The sequence below is a fragment of the Canis lupus genome, chromosome 8, assembly GCF_048164855.1.
Source record: "Canis lupus baileyi chromosome 8, mCanLup2.hap1, whole genome shotgun sequence".
NCBI classification, from domain to species: domain Eukaryota; kingdom Metazoa; phylum Chordata; class Mammalia; order Carnivora; family Canidae; genus Canis; species Canis lupus.
In genome coordinates, this window is record NC_132845.1 from 57,410,141 (window position 1) to 57,430,174 (window position 20,034).

At 46.8% G+C, this 20,034-nt stretch overlaps 1 protein-coding gene across 1 annotated transcript in view; it reads left to right on the top strand.

The window, feature by feature from the left end:
• Positions 1–19,780, top strand: part of HS3ST4 (heparan sulfate-glucosamine 3-sulfotransferase 4) — a 401,306-nt gene extending 381,526 nt beyond the window's left edge. The window contains exon 3 of the mRNA XM_072836250.1: positions 17,746–19,780. Coding sequence (XP_072692351.1) covers positions 17,746–18,382 — 637 coding nt within the window. The 3' untranslated portion in view covers positions 18,383–19,780. The remainder of the gene's footprint in view (positions 1–17,745) is intronic.
• Positions 19,781–20,034: the final 254 nt, after the last annotated feature.

Here is a 20,034-nt window from a genome sequence, read left to right on the forward strand (position 1 = left end):
GTACTCCCTCATGTTGCGAATGGGCACATGATTTGGCATGACCACCACAGGGGACGACTTGCCGGTATTTATTAAAACTTTATACACAAACTCCTGGGATCCAACGATTCAACTTTTCTAGGGTTGTGTTAAGGATAAACACTCAAATCAGCATATGTCCAAGGATGCTCACGTCAGCCTTATCTGTCATCATAGAACATCCTTGACAACTGAAGGACCCTCTGCAGAAGGATGATGGGAATAAATAGTGATTTGCATATACCATCGAACGCAACATTCATTTTGAAATGAGATGCGCACTGATTTGGAAAGATCTCCAGAAATGTTATTGAGTTGAAAAGCCAGATTTCCGAAGGCTGTGTGGCGTATGGTACTGCTTGTGTCCACATTCCCACGCATGTGTGCACACTCGCCCCAAAGAAGACTCCCACTCAGAGCTCCGCGCAGGGGTGGTAAGCCGTGAGAATAATGATGAAGGAGTGTTGGCGTGATTGAAGGCAGATGTGGAGCAAGTCCTGGGGCAGGGGGCACATCTTTCCATAGAGGAGGCAGTGGTGTTTGTTTTTCTCGCACTAAGCCAGCCATTTGGACATGGAAAGAGACACATTTCCCAGGAATCAGAGCAGAATGTCTTCTCCCATTCAAAGTGTGTAGCTTTAAAGTTTACTGAGAACTTAGCCACAGAGGTTGGCAAGGAAGAAGGAAGCCTGTCCCTTAAGGAGTGTAGCAAATGTGTGTTGAGCTCTGGAATGGGACCGAAGTTCTTGTGTACTGGACAGTTTGGGTCCAGGCAGAAGAGGAGATCCATGGTCAGCGGGGGGGGGGCAATGTCCTGCCTCTCTGTGATCTTTCAGCAAAAGTAGAATCTTATTTTTCCAGGGGTTCAGTGAGGAGGTCCAGGCAGGAGCATGGAAAAGAACACCAAAGGGATAAGTACTCCTGAACACATTCTCCAAAAGTGGAGCTCTCTTACCATGTTGGTAAGGATTGCAGGATTATTGTGGGTAGATGTGAGAGGAAGAAGTATGTAGGCAATATAATCAGACATGCGACAAAGGCAGTGACTTTTTGTGTGCCCCTCCCCCACCAACCAGCAGCACAGATCCCACTCCCTGGACCTGAATCTTCCTCATGCTCCCTCCCCTACATGCTAGAACCTGGCTAAGCACTCTGAGTCTAGCCCCAGAGAAGTCTGGAAAAACATATAGATCCTCACTGAAGTAGATTGGGGTCAGTATATGCTTCTTCGATGGTGGTGAGTTAGAATGTTTTGCACAAGAACGGGCAGAAAGTCCCAGTCCTGTGGATAGAACCCAAATAGTAGAAATGGAGGTAAGACAGGATCTCCCAGGCAACAGGTACTCTGGCAGAGGCCATCTATTTTTTTCTGGGCTCCATCTGCTGGAGTCACTGAGAGTAGCTGACATATTCTCATCCTGAATGAGATACAGTTCTTACCTGCCAGGTGGAGGCCAATGGATGGGTGTGCTTGGCTATAGGAATTAAGAAAGAGTAGAACCATACAGTTAGAGATAGGGAAGAGACAATAATTCCCTCTCACTCTTTTTGAAAAGATTTCATTTAAATTGAAGGAGAAAATCTTATTGTGATGCTGATAGGTCTTTAACAGCTAACATTGGTAATTTCCTTTATCAAAAAGGAGATTCAGGGGGATCCCTGGGTGGCTCAGTGGTTTAGCGCCTGCCTTCGGCCCAGGGTGTGATCTGGTGTCCCAGGATCAAGTCCCATATCAGGCTCCCTGCATGGAGCCTGCTTCTCCCTCTGCCTGTGTCTCTGCATCTCTCTCTCTCTCTCTCTCTCTCTCTCTCTCATGAGTAAATAAATTTTTAAAAATTTTTAAAAGGAGATCTCAGGGATCCCTGGGTGGCGCAGCGGTTTGGCGCCTGCCTTTGGCCCAGGGTGCGATCCTGGAGACCCGGGATCGAGTCCCATGTCGGGCTCCCGGTGCATGGAGCCTGCTTCTCCCTCTGCCTGTGTCTCTGCCTCTCTCTCTCTCTCTCTCTCTGTATGTGACTATCATAAATAAATAAAAAATTTTTAAAAAAATAAATAAATAAAAAATAAAAGGAGATCTCAGACTCACAGTCTAGGGCAGTCAGAGTCAGAGCTGGGGTCTCATCTGAAGCTCACCTGGGGAAGGATGGTTCCCAAAATTGTGTTGTTGTTGGCAGAGTTCAATTTCATGTAGACTATTGACTGAGAGCCTAAGCTTCTTGTGGCTGTTGACTAAAGCCTGTTGTCTGTTTCTTGACAAATGGACCTTTCCCTACTATGACTTGCTTCATCAAAGTCAATGAGAGAGAGAGAGCCAATAAAGATGGTTTGCTAACAAGACATGAGTCACAGTGTTACGTCACAATTCATGGAAGTAATATCACATTCCCCACTGCCAAACTCTCTTGATTAGAATCAAGTCGTGGGTTCTGCTCATGCTCAGTGCTCAGTGTATGGAGATTACACGAGGGTGTAAATATAAGGAGGTGGGGATGTCTGGGAGTCTGTCTGCCCAGCAGTTGTAACTTTTTTTCCATTCAAGTATTGAATCAAATAAGGATGAAATTGATTTAAAGAAATATATTGAATCCATGATAACAAGAATGTAAGGGGATGTCCAGAAATGCCAGAGTGTGGCCCTGAGATTGAGAGATGCTCAAGGTTATCAGGATGTGTGAATCACAGTGCCTTTTCATTCATTCACTCATTGGTTCATTCATTTATCTGTCTGTTAGGGATCTCCACAGAAACAGAACGAATAGGGGATGGGATAGTAGATAGCTGATATTTAGACAGACAGTAGATAGATAGAGAGACAGCTAGGGGGCGGGAGGAGAGATTGTTTATAGGAATTGCTGTTGGGATTATGAAGGCCAAAAATCCCACAGTCTGCCATCTGCAAGCTGGAGAACCAGAAAAGTGACTGGTGTAATTTAGTCCAAGTCTGAAGAACTGAGAACCAGGGGAACCGATGTTACGAATCACAGTCTGAGTGTGAAGGCTGGAGAAACAGGTATATTGAGGTCTGAGGGCATAAGACAGACAAAATGAGCAAAGTTACCCTTCCTCTGCCTTATTTGTTCTATTCAGACCCCCATTAAATTGGATGATGCCTACCCTCATTGGTGAGAGCAGATCTTCTTTGCTCGGTCTATTAATGTCAGTGCTAATCTCGCCCAGAAACACACTCACAGAAAAATAATGCTTTACCCTCTCTCTGGGCCTCCCTGAGCTCAGTCAAGTTGATGCATAAAATTAACTAAGCATCACATCTGTCCACTGGTCTGTCCATCTGTTTATTCATGGAACAACATCAGTCCGGTTCCATCCCTGCCCTGTCCTCTGGGGTTGCAGAGATGGGAAGGATGTGCTGCTGTCTTTCAAGGAGCCTGATTTAGTGATATGTTTCTAAATCCTAGCTGCTCATTAGAATCCTCTGGAGAGCTTTTAGAACATACCAGTGGCCAGACAGCATTGCAGACCAATTGAGTCAGAATCCGGGAGTGGGGCCCGAGGAATTCTAATATCCCTCCAGAGTCAAGGTCCTAGTGTGGAGACTTCATGGCATCTATCCACTTGGCTACAGAACTGGAGACAGAAATTGCTGGAGATACTGTGGGCAAGCTCCACAACCACAAACCAACCAGAGAAGGGAGCCTCTGGGGAGATCGTTGACTTTGAGGAGGGAACAGACCGAGCCCCACGCTGAACCCCAGTCCCTAGTCTTCATCCTTGAGTTTTTCCCTGACCTCCAGCATGAACTCTGGAACTGACCCATCAGTTCAAAGTCCAGACTCAGCTCTTCCTCTGCTTTACTGTTCCAGAGGCTGGAGACATGTGACTCTATATTACACGTGCATTTCACAATCGAGGTCTCACCATGTCTAACTGGTTGTCCTTTAGCGGCAAGAGTTGGCATCAACATCTTCAACAGGGCAGGCTAAGCCTTTCCTACTTTGTCACCAGCTGGTGGCCAGGAGATGGAGACCTATCTGGCATCAGATTAAACCTTCTTTCACCTCCCTTGTCCTGCTCTGGCCTCTCTGGGTGCATGAAATGAGTGTGTATGTGAGTGAAAGTATGAATGTGCATATCCAAGAGGGCCATCCACTTATTCATTGTTCATTAGCTGCCTATTATGTACCCAGCCCTATTATAGGTAGATACACAACCCAGTGGGGAAGATACAGTTCTGCCCTCATGAGGCTTGATTCCAGGTGAGGAGGCATCAGTCATCACGTGAACCAGTAAGCAAATTAGATCATTGTAGGTCTTGACCAATTTCATAAAGTGCAATGAAGAAAAAGCAGGACGGTGAGATAGAAAGCGACTTGGGATTGGAATGGCCAGGGGAAGCCTCTCTGACATAACTTTTAAGTGGTACGCAGACATCACAGGCATCATAGCTGATGGAGCAGACCGGCACTATCCAATAGGATGTTATGTGATCGTGTGTCTGCACCTCTGATGCAGTAGCCATAGGCCATCCATAGCTATTAAACACTGAGGTTTTCATCTTTAACTTTAAAAAAAATTTTTTTAAGCCCAACACAGGGCCCAAAGTCAAGGACCCTGAGATCAAGACCTGAGCCAAAATTATGAGTCAGATGCTTAACCAACTGAACCACCCAGGTGCCACAAACTTTAATTTTAGTTCATTTATATTGAAATAGCCACGTGGGGCGAGTGGCTTCCCTGTTGGACAGCACAGAGCCAGACATTTAATATAAGATCTGAATAGTGAGAAGAAGCCCGCTGTGCAGGGACCTAGGGGAATAGCGGGAGAGGATGACAACCAGTGCAGAAAGGAAGGAACCTGGAGGCTGGCGGCAGAGAGAGGGCCAGCAGTGCTGTGGCCTGGAGGAAATGGGGTTGATATTGAGTTCAGGGGCATATGCTATAGAGCCTTAGAGATCATAAAGAGGGGGGTAATTTTTTTTTAATATAATGAGAGATGAGCAAAAGGATTTCAGCAGAGGAATGACGTAACGATGATAATGATAAAAATTGTAGCTAAGGTTTACGTAGATTTATTAAGTGGGCTTTATGTCTCATTCCATCCTCAGTAGCATCAATGAAATATTTGTGTTCTCACTGAAATCTCCATTTTTAGGCGGCGAAACTCAGGCACACAGAGGTTGAATACTATGCATTACAGTCCACAAGGGCCAGAATTCATATCTGAAGCTGGGCACTTGGCTCAGAGTCCATGCTCTTAAGCACTATGCTCTATTCCCTTCCTCTCGGCCAACGCAAGTGTTGGAAAATTCACTGTGGATCATTGTGGATGAAGGCACGGAGGGGAACAAGGCTGAGATGCCAGCACTCTGGACTCCAGAAGCAGCAGAGAAATGATAGAAAGAAGGGCTTACATTTAAAATATGTTTTAGAGGGCAGCGCGGGTGGCTCAGCGGTTTAGCGCAGCCTTCGGTCCAGGGCGTGGTCCTGGAGACCCAGGATTGGGTCCCACGTTGGGCTCCCTGCATGGGGCCTGCTTCTCCCTCTGCCTCTCTCTCTCTCTCTCTCTCTCTGATGAATAAATAAATAAAATCTTAAAAAAATATATGTTTTAGAAGTGGAGGCAACAGACAGGACTCCCTAAGGAATTGGGTTGCTGAGCAATGAGTGAGGGGAATAAGCAGTAGTGATGGCTCCTAGGTTTGGGGCTGAGTAACGGGGCGGGAGGTGCCCTTTCCGGAGGTGAGGGAGACTGAGGCCGGACTGACCGGGCTGGTGGGGAGGTGGCCGATGCTGCCCTGTGGTGCGCTGGGCAGGTCATAGGGGGAAACTCAGTGCCTCCGTTTGGGCACATTTTCCTTCCTCCCTTCCTTTATTTTTCCTTTCCTCATTTCCACCTGTGCTCTCTCTTCTCCTTCGTTCCCTCACTTCTCCCATCATGCAGCAAATATTTATTGAAATCTCTTGGCTTCTCGGCAGCGAGTGAGATGCAGGGGACACAGCCACACACAGAAGTGCCAAATTGCCTTTCTTCTGTGGAGCGTGCTTTCTTTGGAGGACAGACGGACTCTACACAGGAACATAAACACATAAACAAGACAATTTCCAGATTCAAATAAGCCCTATGAAGTGAACAAAAGAAGCTGGTGTGGAGGAGAGAGTAGTTTTAGATGGTGCCTGGGGAAGGGGATTGTGCTCTGAACGAGTGATGTCTGAGCCAAAACCTGAATGATCAAGAGTCAATTATAGGAGGAGGAGGAGGAGAGTGTGTGTGTGTGTGTGTGTGTGAGAGAGAGAGAGAGAGAGAGAGACAGACAGACAGACAGAAAGAGACCATGCAGCCTGATGTGCAGGGCTGTCTGATAATGCAAGAATCTTCCTTCCATCCTCATATATGGCGTGTGCATGTTTGTGTATACGTCTCTAGGTGTGTGCTGCTCTTCTTTCCTGTCTATCTGTCATTCCCCCATCTGCTATATGATCAGATTGATTGGTTTGAAAATCTGTTTCGTATTTCGTGCACCCCAAGCTGTGAAAGTCAGATCTAAATAGAGGCACAGTGAGGAGCACTAATTAATTTGTGATTGTACTTAACATCATTGAAGCTGGAGATCCTGATTTGGGGCTGCAACTTTAGGAAGGAGATATCTCAAGGACAACATGGAAGGCTCTGGCTGGGGCACTTTATAGAAGAGGCAGTCGGTCCTACCATCCTGGCCAAGTGTAGGGAAAACGGGGCTTCCAGGCTGCATTCTTAGAGCCAAGAGTACAAGTTTCCTTTGGCAACTATCTCAGTCCCAAGCAAACCCTAGAGCTGGAGCGTGGTGGTGAGAGGAAACATTGTCCCTCACAGGACCGTTCACACCTGTCCTTCGTGTAGATGGATGCTTCCATTTTGACCCAGTTCTTTTACAGGTTTCCATGGCGAAGCATGAGTTAATGCAAACAACCCATTGACCAATAAAACAGCAAGTTGCTCTGGCCAGGTTCTTTCGATCACTAGGAGTGAGCACGTACACATCATTTGCACCTGGGCTAAACATTCGGTCATCTCATCATTGGCACGGGTCCTAGGTGGCATTCTCTGAGAATGCCTGATAAACAGGCTTCATACAGAATTAGCAGCAACGATCAACACATGTACTCTTCTCAGGGCTCTAGGACTGAGCCCTGTGTCAGGCTCAGTGGAGAGTCCGCTTGGGAGTCTCTCCCTCCCTCTCTCCCTCTCCCCACTCATGCTCTCTCACTGGCTTTCAAATAAATTAATTAGATCTTTTAAAGATAATTAAATAAATAAAAGGGCCCTAATCCCATTCATGAGAGCTTCACCCTCATTACTAATCACCTCCCAAATACCATCCCATTGGGTCTTAGGAATTAGTATGCGAATTTGGGAGGGATGCAGACATTCAAGTCTACAGAAGCCTCAAAAGTACCAGAACTTTTTTTTTCTTTTAAGATTTTATTTATTTATTTGACAGAGAGAGGGGGCACAAGCAGAGGGAGGGACAGAGGAAGAGGGGGAGAGAGAAGCAGACTCCCCACTGAGCAGGGAGCCTGATGCGTTGCTCCATCCCAGGACCCTGAGACCATGACCTGAGCTGAAGGCAGATGCTTACCAGACTGAGCCACCCAGGCGCCCCAGTACCAACCCTTTTAATTGTCACAAAACATGCTCTGCTACTGGTCTTGCTTGTGATCTCCACTGTATAGAGTGAGGAATTTGAGGTTTTCCGAAGTCCGTTAGAGTGTGGGTGGCAGCACCAGGCTCCTAGGCACAGGCAGCAGCTGTAGCCACCGCCAGCAGCTTGGGGAACACTACCTTTTGGGCAGAGCACCAGGCTCAGGAGGCATGGCCACAAATGGTCAATCAAGGAATGCCCTAGGCAAGCAGGTGACGCTGGGACCTCCACCAGCGGGCCTGGTGAGCATCTTGAGAAGCAGGTGGCACAAAGCAAGGGGTGGTCCAAGAAAAGGCAAGATGGGAGTGAAAAACCTGGCACTTGAGTCATCACCTTCGTACAGAGCAGTGTCTTTGCCACTCGGAGGCCAGGGTTGCGGTGGCCACACAGAGCCTGCAGGGCTTAGATGTGCCTCGGGGGTACACGGCGGGAGCAAGCGGGGCTCGGATTGGCAGCAGGATGCCGGTGAGAGGGAGGGGGGCTGGCGGTGTCCCAGAGGCGGGGACGAGCTGACACAGCTGGGAGCACAGGGGGAGGCTGAGAGACTTGGAAAGCAGCCTTCCCGAGAGGACCCCTGGCCTGGCACCGTCTGTTAAATCGTGAGCACGAGACACCAGCGCAGACACCTCCGTAATCATCATTTAATTGTGGCACCTGCCCTTTGAAACGCTGAGCCCGAGGAAAGAAAACACAGTAAAACAACTAGTAGAGGGATCCCTGGGTGGCGCAGTGGTTTGGCGCCTGCCTTTGGCCCAGGGCGCGATCCTGGAGACCCGGGATCGAATCCCACATCGGGCTCCCGGTGCATATGGAGCCTGCTTCTCCCTCTGCCTGTGTCTCTGCCTCTCTCTCTCTCTCTGTGACTATCATAAATAAATAAAAATTTAAAAAAAAACAGCTGGTAGAGGTTGGCATGTGAGGATCTGCAGTGGGGCAGGGCACTCTTTGAACGTGTATGAATAAAGTATCAGACAGGTATACGATCTGCGTGGAAACCCCAGTTGGGGCGGGTGCCGTGTGCTCCAGAATCTCACCGATTCAAAGTCACAGAGCGTCTTGTCTTCAAACCTCTGGGGCGAGATGGTCCAATAACAAAAGAGAAAGAGTTGGAGGGACAGCTGTGGGTAAAGGGCGCTGGTGAAAGCTGAGGTTATAGGCGGACCATGGTTTAGATTTGAGAACCATGCTGCCAACCTGCGGGCTTGAGAATTGTTACAAAGGACTTCAGTGTCGCTGCAGATGCCACGCATGGAGCAGAAACTTAAATCAATAAAAATCTCATATAAACACACACACACACACACACTCACACCCGGGGCAACCTGAATTCATTTTAAAGGATTATCGAATTCGTGGTTACTTTCTGTCCATATGTGTTTTCTAGATCAAACCATATGAACAAGTTCCCCCCTGTCATATGGTGGTCTGTTGATGCTAAAGATGAGTGATGGCTCTGGAAAAGTCAGAGACAACAGGGAGAAATAGAAGCGATGCCTACAGTTGGTGTAAAGTGAGGCTTTCCAAGTGCTTTGCGGACCTCAACGTGGCCAAGGAGAAAAAAAGTTCTAGTAATCCACTGAAATATGTGCCCCACTGAAGCTCTTTGGTGCTCTAAGAGTGGATTGTAGCAACACCTATCGGAGAGGTGTGACTCACCGTCCCCGTTTATGTAGGGGTGCATATATGAGCAGCCTACCATGGTCCAACAGATTCAGAATTTGGGCAGGGCCGTTGTCCTTCACTCACTCCACAAACAGATTTGTTCTCATCTACCCTGTGCTACATGACACTGGCAGTAAGAAGGGAGAGGTACCGGTGCCCTGGACAAGGATGCCTGATACCTTTTCTTGTGAATGAATAAGAGATGTTATCCACAGTCCACGAAGATGGAACTAGGGATCAAAGGCACGTGGTGAGTTTGCTCAAAGCCGAGTGTGGTTTGGAGAGAGAACCCTCAACTGAAACACTTGGCCACACACCTTGGTCAGGATGAGTGTGCACTTCGCATCACCTTCTTCGAAGTGATGGTGGAAGCCGGAGTCCTGTGACTCCCAAACTGAAACTCATGCACTTCAATGAATTCTCAGAGACAAGGGTGGACTTCTTAAACGAGTCTTACATTTCAAAAAAAAAAAAAAAAGCAAACTTCCCCCGGACAAGATCTTGCTCTTGGTTTTATCTCTTGATTCTAGCACAGTGCCTGGCACACTGTATTGGCAAATGAATGAACACATGAATGGCTAGTTTTCTTTTGGGCTACTGCTTGTTTCAGCATAGTCATCTTGGCTTTCTCCAGTGAAGAGACGCTGATTGTATCTAGCTCTGATATGTAAAGTAATACATTTATAATTATTGGATAAGTTGGCTCCAAAACTTAGATCCAGTAAAGGGAAACATCTGTAGGATAAAAGATCAGTATGGAAATCCATTAAGGCACGCGAGGGAAGACATTCAACCCTCTGTGACCGACGCATTACTCCACCCTCCAGGGGCAGTTGGGCCACCCCTAGAATACCTAGTTGTCTTCTGAGCTCCAGAGAAGGTGCTGCGAGCCCTGAATCTGCCAAGCCAGTTTCTCCTTGGGGCCTGATCCAAGAACATTCATGTAGGGATCTTAATATTCCATGTGACCGGCTCCTGACTACTCAGGGAGTGAAAAACACCATTGGGTTGATTTAAAAAAACAACAAAAACAACAACAACAAAAAAAACAGAAAACTGTGAAGTCCTCATTGTACTCATTTGGAAGAGCAAGAACAACCTCTAAAAAGCTGTGAGTCAGCCTACTGTAGAACTGGAAATGGCCTGAAGGCGGTGGGGGGTCTTCCTTTTTTCTGTTTTTGTCTTGTATTCTGTCTCTGGCCACAAAAGGACTTAGTATATATGTGGTGTCATTAACTTCTGACCTTTTGAGATAGATGCCACCCCATGTGGCTCGCGACACTTGGCAGTCCTCAGAAGGAAGTAAGGAGCATCACTTTCCCAAATGATTCTTCTCTCAGACTCGAATATGTTCTCATATTTCCTCACTTCCGCTTTCTGCTTCCTGGCCTCCACAGATATCCTAAATCCTCACCTTATTCATTTGTGATGACATCTTCAAAAATGTATCCCCTAGGACCCTGGGGTGCTCTGCAAAAGGTGTCAGAGGTGGCTCTGAATAATGATCAGTAGAGGACTTCTGTTCAAACTCGTCTTGTGGGCTTCAAGTCAAGTTTAATTTGTATTAGAATAAAAACCTTTCTTGAAACTCAAGGGCCAAGGGATGTATGATGGTGGTGGTTGGGGTAGGGGGTGAGGGTCATGATGAATTCCCTGCCTTTTCTTCCAGATGAGTCTCCCAGGGAAAAAACCAAACACAGGATAATTTCTCTATAGGTCACTGTAATCCATAAATTATTAATATATCTTCCAGCTCCATCTGCTCTGAGTCTCATAACTCCACTCCCAAGGCCCTCAAGCTTAGCGAATGGCCCCACTTTTCCGACCTTGGGAATATCCAAAACATTAGGAGGAAGTTCCTAAATACTGCTCTTTCTAATCCTACCCACGTCCCACCAAATCTCAAGACCTTATCAACTGTGATGCCACATCTCTCTCTGGACCTTCATTTCTCTACCGGAGGTCAATATCTTATCCGCTCCTTAGGTTCTAGCTCCACTCTGGACCTCCCTCTTGAAGAGTGGTGTCATCCTGAGGAATGGTGAGGACCACAGGCTCTGCTGGGTTTCAAGTCCCACAGAGAGGACTGCCATATAGGGGCTGTATGATCTAGTCAAGGCCTGTAGCTTCTCTGAGCCCCAATTGGTCCATGGAGAACATGGGGAATAAGGAGTATCTATGCGGTTCATCTACTTCAATAAAGCTGATGCTTCTACCCCCTTCATGATGTGTCTCTGACAAAGACCATCCTAAACCTAATAATCCTAAAATAGCTGTACCTGCCTGGCACAAACTTTAAAACAACCAAAATGCTGAAGACCTGGGTTCACTCTTTTCTCCCCCACCGTAGCCATGTGTCATTTAAAACTGCAATGCTCAGCGGTTGAGCATCTGCCTTCGCCTCAGGTCCTGATCCAGGGGTCCTGGGATCAAGTTCCGCAGGGAGCCTGCTTCTCCCTCTGCCCATGTCTCTGCCTCTGTGTGTCTCTCATGAATAAATAAAATCTTTTTTTTTAAATAAATAAAACCGCAATGCTTTCCTCACTTTTTTTTTCCAGTTACTTAAATTCTTTGTGTATCTCCAAAGCCCACTTCCTTCTTCCCTCTTTCCTCCTCCTTTGTCCCCCCTTCCTTTCTTCTTGTCTTTCTTTCTCCCCTCCCTTCTGATCTCCTTCATTCTTGCTACTTCTCTTCCTCCTTCCTCCCTCTCTCCTGCCCACACCTTCCCTTCTCCTCCACCTTCTTCCTGGGGACATGCAGGATGCAGCTGAGACAGGTCGGGGATCATCTGCCCACGACAGGTATGTCCCCTCTGAACCACAGATCACACCCATGAGCCATTCAGACCTTTCCTTCAAAAAGGACTTAGAGTCCATCCACAGAGGGCAGGTCCCAGGCATGCTGGATCATCAAGATATACCCAACACCTGGTGCATAACCAGCACCGATAAATACTTGATGGGATTAATGAGAGGATTAATATTAACACAGCCCTTTCATTGTGCAGGTCCAGAGAGAAAAAAATCCCTGCCCTCAATTCATTCAGCAAGTTAGTTGTTAAGTCTGAGCTGTAACTCAAGATCCCTGCTGTCTCCGCTGCAATTAGGCTGATAGTCATAGGGCCCCGGGGCACGCTGCTTTTCTTGGGTCTTTATATCAGACTGGGAGTTTTCAAATGGTTTGACTCTCCGCCTCCAGAGGTTCCAGGATTCCTGAGTTTGGTCTTCAAAGCCCCAATGAATTTCCAAAAGAATGGAGCAGGGCAAGTCCTGCCTCTGTCCTTGGACAGGGTTCATGGTCGCTCCGGCTTTCCACTGGCACATCTTTATAACAGAGCAGTGAATCCTCCAGTATTTGTGAGCTTCTCCAGCCAGGAGAACGTGGGGAACTGCCTTGTTCCAGGGCTTGGCAAGCAGCAGGTGCTCAATTGACTTTCTAAGTGAGTTCTCCCCTCAATGCGGAGGAAGTGGCCCTACCTCATGCCCTTGCTCTAACCACCATTCTCTTGGGTTACAGTTCATCGGGAGGGCTCAGAAAATATTGCTAATTTATGCACCATTTGTTCCACTGGAAAAATGCATTTGGGAAAATGTGAGCTGCCCACATACCTCCAATTCAGGCAAGCCAAAGGCAAGCTCTGCCACTGACCCTTCCAGAGAGAATGGGCACTTTATATCTAACACGGGTGATTGCTTTCTCCCTCGGCGTTCATGATGGTATCCATTTGCTTCAATTGAGGAGGCCCCGGAGAGAGATATCACAAATTGAACGATGTAGCTTGATCTGGCAAGAATTTCTGGGGATTCTGGCCTGGGTTTCTGTAACTCCCTGTGGTAAGTCAGTGACAGCCCACCTTTACAACATAACATAATGAGTCTCATTTTAACATTCAGCTTTGCCACCCACTAGCGGAGTGACCTTGGGCCAGTCCTGTGACCTTGCCGAGCCTCTGTAGTTCTATTCAGCCTTGTCAGGCAGCAACAAAAAGAGCTTGGGCGCCAGCTGTGATGACAGACAGACCTGGGATGGGATTTCAAGGCCACTTTTGTGACTTTGGGCAAATGAATCGATTTCACCGGGCCTCAGTTTCCTGACCTCTAGGATGGGGATAGCAGTTGTATCTTCGTAAGAAGATGTTGTATCTTCTAAATTGTATCTTCTTAAGAAGATACAACTTCTTCTGGAAGAAGTGGAAGGGGAGTTCTTAAAGAGAGTTCTTTAAACACAAACAGCCAATACATCGAGAACCTTCTCTATATAAGGGATGCTTTTTGATATTAACTTACTCCTTCTTCATAAAGTCCCACTGAGATGGATCTGTTTAGTCCATTGTCCATTTTCCAGATAATGAGACTGAGATACAGATTACCTAAGTTAAATAATTTGCCCAGGGTCATACAGCTAATAACTGGATCCAAACTCAGGAAGTCTGAAGTCTGTGTGCTTATTAATCAACAAGGCTGGAGAGTCCAGTGTCTCGAAAGTGCTTAGAGAAGCGGGTCCGGCATCAGAATTGGGACTCAGACCACAAAGCGCAGCCCGGAGCGAGCACTCAGTGAACGGTGCATGGTGACTTTGTTGGCAGTGCCTCCCATGAGGACCCCGGGCGCTGACCTGCGCTCACACGGGGCTTGTGCTCCACAGAGCACCCCCACCCCAGCGAGAGTTTGGGGAGCGGTGAGCGCATTGGATGGTGGCTCATAAACATTTGGGGCTGAGAGCAGATGTGTGATCGATCTTGCAGAATGCTTCTCGCTTCAGGACTGTGTGTTGACGTTGGTGTCACGGCTGCTCTGAGCACCCTAGATACTGTTAACGAGCTGTTCCAAGCCCAGATGCGGTGTTTTCTCACCATATGGTCCGCACTGAAGTGCATGGTCTTTCAGACAGGGACAGCATGGAACTCACATGCGCCGAACCTCCGAGCGTGGAAAACCTACTTAGAGGGGCCGTGCCCTCCAAGTGCCCCAGTTCTCCTCACGTGCAGGGATCACGCTTTCCTCTGTATGCCATCCATGGATTCCTCCAGCAACCACAGACAGTTAGGGGGCCGCTACCATATGCGGCAGGCACTGTGTTAGATTCTGGGGATACTCAGTGGTTACCTTCAGCTCAGGGCATGATCCCGGGGTCCTGGGATCGAGTCCCACATCATGCCCCCGCAGGGAGCCTGCATCTCCCTCTGCCTGTGTCTCTGCCTCTCTCTGTATGTCTCATGAATAAATAAGTAGAATCTTAAAAAAAGATTCTAGGGATACGAAGGTGAATAAAACATGGCCCTCAGCTTCCAGGAACTGAGATCAGCCACGAAGGGCTTGGGAACAAAACACTTTGACAGTATTCTAAGCTCTCTGGTACAGCTAGTTAGCAAGGACTCCGGAATGAAAAGGAATACATGAATGAATGAATGAAACTAGTTAGCAGCAGTTTTGGAAGGGGCTTCATAGAGGCTGAGCAGTTACTGCGTGTCTTCTTCGTGGCACAAGAAGCTCATACCACACACTTGTATCTTGGCTCATTGAGATGGTCTCACCGGGTATGCCCAAATGCTGGACCTCTCCCTAAATTACACGTTTCAATTCATCTGTCACAAAATCAAAGCCATGTAGGCTCCTCTGCTCCTCTCTGCCTTCTTCAGCACCTCTTCTCTCATTCTCTTTGGCACTGAGCACAGAGCCGGGCACACAGTGGCTTGGAGGTTGGGTACCATTTCATCCCAGAGGCTTCACAAACACTCAGGATTGTTGCCCACCTTAGCAATTAGCCCAAAGTGAAGAAGATGAATTTGAAAGGAGCCTACTGGAAAGACAAAGACTGAGGTCTGTGAAATGAATGGCAGAGAACAAACGAGAAGAAAAATCTAGCAGGTGCTCTGAGGTGAGGGGGTGGGGGTGGGGGTGGGGGAGACCAAGAAATAAACATGCAACAGTATATCCAAAGGATGAAAAATCTGCATAGAGCCATGTAAAAATATCTGTCTTCAGGTAATCATTTGCATCGATATTTAATATTTTCATAATGCGACATGAGTTTCATACTATGAGAAGTTCTCTCTCCTCATAGTAGGTAGGACGTCAGCATGTTCCTTAAACTCAGGCTGAACTAAGTCGCTCCCCTCATCCGTCACCAGCCTCCAGGTCAGGAAGTGTGGTTGGTGGTATTGCTCAAATGGGAGTATCCTTTACCCCTAGACCCATTCCTTCATTCTGTTTTTCAGCTTTGCCATGTGGTGAAATAGTATTTTTTCCTGGCTTTTCTCTAAGAATTGCCATGCTAATGGCCTTGTAGACCTGGTGTAAGATTTAAAGATTCTGGAACTCACCAAGTACTATTCTAAGTGATTTACCTGCATTATCATATTTGATCTTCATTATAACCCCAGAAGGAGGGGAGACTCTGATTAGCCCTATTTTTTGAGATGAAAAACTAGGGGTTCAGTGTGGGTTTAAGTATGCTTCCTAGATGGCTTCAGAACTTCAGAGTAAATTCAAGTTTTATCAACTTCACAGCGACGGGGGTAGTCAGTCCCACATACCTGACTCCCAAAGGCTTTGCATTCCCGAGCCCTGCCCTCCGCACAAGACAGTTAAATCTGGTGAGAGCCAAACAGGCACATAAAGATGTTCAAAATACTTTGGAGAATATGCAGTCCAAGATGAGCATGAGTATGACTGGGTATTGCTTTGATCTGAAAACTTCTTGCGGTCCAGCCATTTATGCTCTAACAACATCTGACTCTTTGTGAAGCTCTCGACTGGGCAAATTCCTCTTGCCTAATAAAAGTGCTTGCCAAGAAAGCTCAAAACCCAGTAGCAATTAATTATTGACGGAGCATGTGAATTAGAGATAAAAGAAAAGTCGTTCTTTCTCCACACACGCGATAGTAAATAAATTTAATTATGGTAGGGGAAGCTAAGGGATCTTTGTCTGTATTAAGTTTTATTAGCTGAGACATTTAAAAGCATGTCATCACAACAAAGAGGTCTTGTGTAATCCTAAATGTACCACTTCGATGCAGGGCTCAGAAGTGAATAGATTTAATGGAGCACATGGTGGCAGATGGCCTGCTGTACCAACAGGTATAACAGGTTTATCGTCAATTAACTTTGGTCTACATATGCCTATAGCAAATTGACTGTATAATAGGATCCTGAGCCTCTTTTATCATGGATAGGCCTGCCACATTGGGATTGGGGAACAAATAGCCTCAAAACTCCTTTAGTGTCTTGAAACTCCCGAATGTGACGAGGCCACTCTGAAGGAGAACACGGATGGAGGGGTGGGTTTGCAGGTGCATCCTAGTGAAGGAAACCGAGAGATGTGATGTGGGATCTACCAGTGGCTCACTGGGCAACCTTGGGAGCTAAATAAAGAAGAGCTCCATTTATAGAACCAGACCCCAGGCTAGGTGCATTCACACCGTGTATGGCATCTTATTCTGAACTTGAACTTGAGGTGAGCTTTAGGATTTTACAAAGGAGGATAACAAGAGGATGTGATTGAACTTGTTAAGGTTAAGAAGCCCATCTGGTTCCCTGTCTTTGGGCTTCATTTCCTCATTTGCCCAGGGATACCTTTGGAGTAAGTCAAGGCTCAGCAAACATTTTCCTAAAGGGCCAGAGAGTGAATATGCTTTGGCTTTGTGTGTCATACAGTCCCGGTTGCAGCTACTCAGATCTGCTGTTGTAGTGCAAAAGCAGCCATGGACAGTAGTACATCAAGGAAGGAGGATGGCTGTGTTCCAGTGAAAGTTTATTTATGGGCACTGAAATTTGAATTTCATGTAATTTTCATGCATCACAAAATGTTATTATTATTATTATGTTGGGTTTTTTCCCAACCGTTTAGAGATTAAAAATCAGTCTTAGCAGCAAGCCATACAAAACAGGAGATCCAGGGAGTAGTTGGCCAACCCGCGGTCTAGATAATCTTTGAGTTCTTGGTGCCCTCAAACATTTTCCAAAAGCTGCTATGACAATGGTGATATCCTTGATTTATTAAGCTCTTGCACATGCCAGATTCTGTGCTAAATGCTTTACAAGTGTTATCTCCCTTAATCCGTATAACTATAGTGCGAAGTTAAGTGCTGTCATTACCTCTGTTTCAGAGATTACACAAAAACTAAAACATAGAGAAATTAAGGATATATCTCAGTTGAACATAACTGGTAAGCGATAGGGCAGCAATTTAAACCCACGTTGTATGAGATTCCCAAGAATGAATGCAGAAGCCTTATGCTGCCTTTCCTGATAATGCTATAATCACAACCACAGTGGGACATAAGAGTTACCAAGAATTCCTAGGATTCATCAATGAATTTTATTTTGTAGTTCCGCACGAGACTCTTTAGGTCACACATTTTGTGCGAACAGTTGTAATAGTTCTGGAGAGGAATGACCACTCTCTTTCCTTTCCCTCCCTCTTCTAGAAATGTGATGCCTAAGACTCTGGACGGGCAGGTAACCATGGAGAAGACACCAAGTTACTTTGTGACAAACGAGGCTCCCCAGCGCATCCACGCCATGGCCAAGGACATCAAATTGATCGTGGTGGTGAGGAACCCCGTGACCAGGGCCATCTCTGACTACACCCAGACGCTGTCAAAGAAACCCGAGATCCCCACCTTTGAGGTGCTGGCTTTCAAAAACCGGACCCTAGGGCTGATCGATGCCTCCTGGAGTGCCATTCGAATAGGGATCTATGCTCTGCACCTGGAAAACTGGCTCCAGTATTTCCCCCTCTCCCAAATCCTCTTTGTCAGTGGTGAGCGACTCATAGTGGACCCTGCTGGGGAAATGGCCAAAGTACAGGATTTTCTAGGCCTCAAGCGTGTTGTGACTGAAAAACATTTCTATTTCAACAAAACCAAGGGGTTCCCTTGTTTAAAGAAGCCAGAAGACAGCAGTGCCCCAAGATGCTTAGGCAAGAGCAAAGGTCGGACTCATCCTCGCATCGACCCAGATGTGATACACAGACTGCAGAAATTCTACAAACCCTTCAACATGATGTTTTACCAAATGACTGGTCAAGACTTCCAGTGGGAACGGGAAGAGGGTGACAAATGAAGTTAGAGAAGATGAGGGAAGGCTAGTGAATAGCTAAAGAGGCTCCTTACCTGAGTCCTGAATCCCCTCAGCGGGGTCTTGCCTCACTGGAATGCCAAGTAGATCCCCCCCTTTGTCCAGTCAGGAACACTTCTAACACTGTAGGCTTGAACAAAGGGATGGATCCCATGGCATCCTTGTGGAGCCACTGGGTTTGTCTGGGCAGCAGCATCTGGTTGACCAGATGGCCACCAGGAGCCACTGCTAATTCTTGTCTTCTGCTAATTAATAGAGTCTAAAGACAGGATAAAGAGCTGTCAAGGTCAGAGACAGTGCCAGGAATGTTTCTTTAAGTGATAAAAAAAAAAAAAAAAAGGAAGGTCTACTTTGGCCACTTCAGAAACCTGAGTCCTAGCCCTGTATCTGGCACAGCCCTCTGCTGTACAAATCTTTGCTTTGGCATCTCTCCAGAATGCTACTTGTGGCTGAGTGCTCCAGGACTCCTAGGGAGCCAGGTCCTTTCTCTAAAGTGTCTCTAGCCTTCTCCTTCCAGGTCTCACTCCACGACCCTTTGACTTCCTCCCTCCTTACCTTATGAAGGCAGAGGCATGCACGTTCCTCACCAGAAAAAACAACAACAAACAAACAAAAAACTGACACCCTTGGAAAAGGCATTCTTTCCAAGAGCCCTCTAAGGAGGGTCCCGGGCTGTGGTGAAGCTTAGCATAGGCCCTCATAATAGAATCAGGCCTACATGGCTGTTCTTGGAGCTGTGTGAGTGATTGCCTTTGAGTTCCAAGCCCTGGTTGGTAAAGATAAATGTTATTTCTGGGGGTGAAAAAAGAAGGCCAGATCTTGGGGTGGGAGGTCTCCATACCTGAAGACCCTTCCCACCATGGTTCCAAGGAATGCTTTCGGGGTAGGCTCTGTCCCTGAGGTTCCCCAGAGGGATAAGGACCAGATAGTTGGCATGTCTTCCATTCTAAGTAATCCTGAGCAACACAGCAAACGGGATCAGTCAACATTCTTCTGTTTGCCCATCGATTCCCCCTCATGGTCATCTGATGTTTCATTTACTCTACTCAGACATGGCACACTGGGGCAGTGACAGAATGCCAACTCCATCTATGGCAGGTCGTCAGATCCAATCTATGGATACAGGAAAGGGCAAGGGCTGTCTGCAGACACCCCCTTCAAGGGCTGCTGAACGAAGTGTCTCTTCCCATTACTTTGATTTGATTAAAATGCCGCATTTGACGTCAAGCACTAGGTCACAGATCTCCCAAACCAGGAACTGTTCTAATAAATTTGGAAATGTGTATGAGTGGTGGGGGGGAGCTAAGTCTGTTCACCTGTTATTAAACTCATTTCTTCCCGCTAAATGAAAACTGTGTTGTTATAAAGCTTAATGCAACCTGATTGATGGGCTTTGATGGTGTGTTTATATTGGTCATCTCCAACACCACCCCTACCCTGGAATTCTGGGAGGACCCCTTCTCTGGGGTGGCAAGAAAGTCCCAGATTAGAGAATCTTCCTGGGAATTGCGTCTGCAGGGCCAGATAATTCTTGAAATAGCACAAAGGAAGGGACTCTGTAAAGAGTGCAGCTTTCTTTATCTTAACTAATCCTGGCAAGAAATGGACTGATACACTAGACTCAGAAACAACCTTAC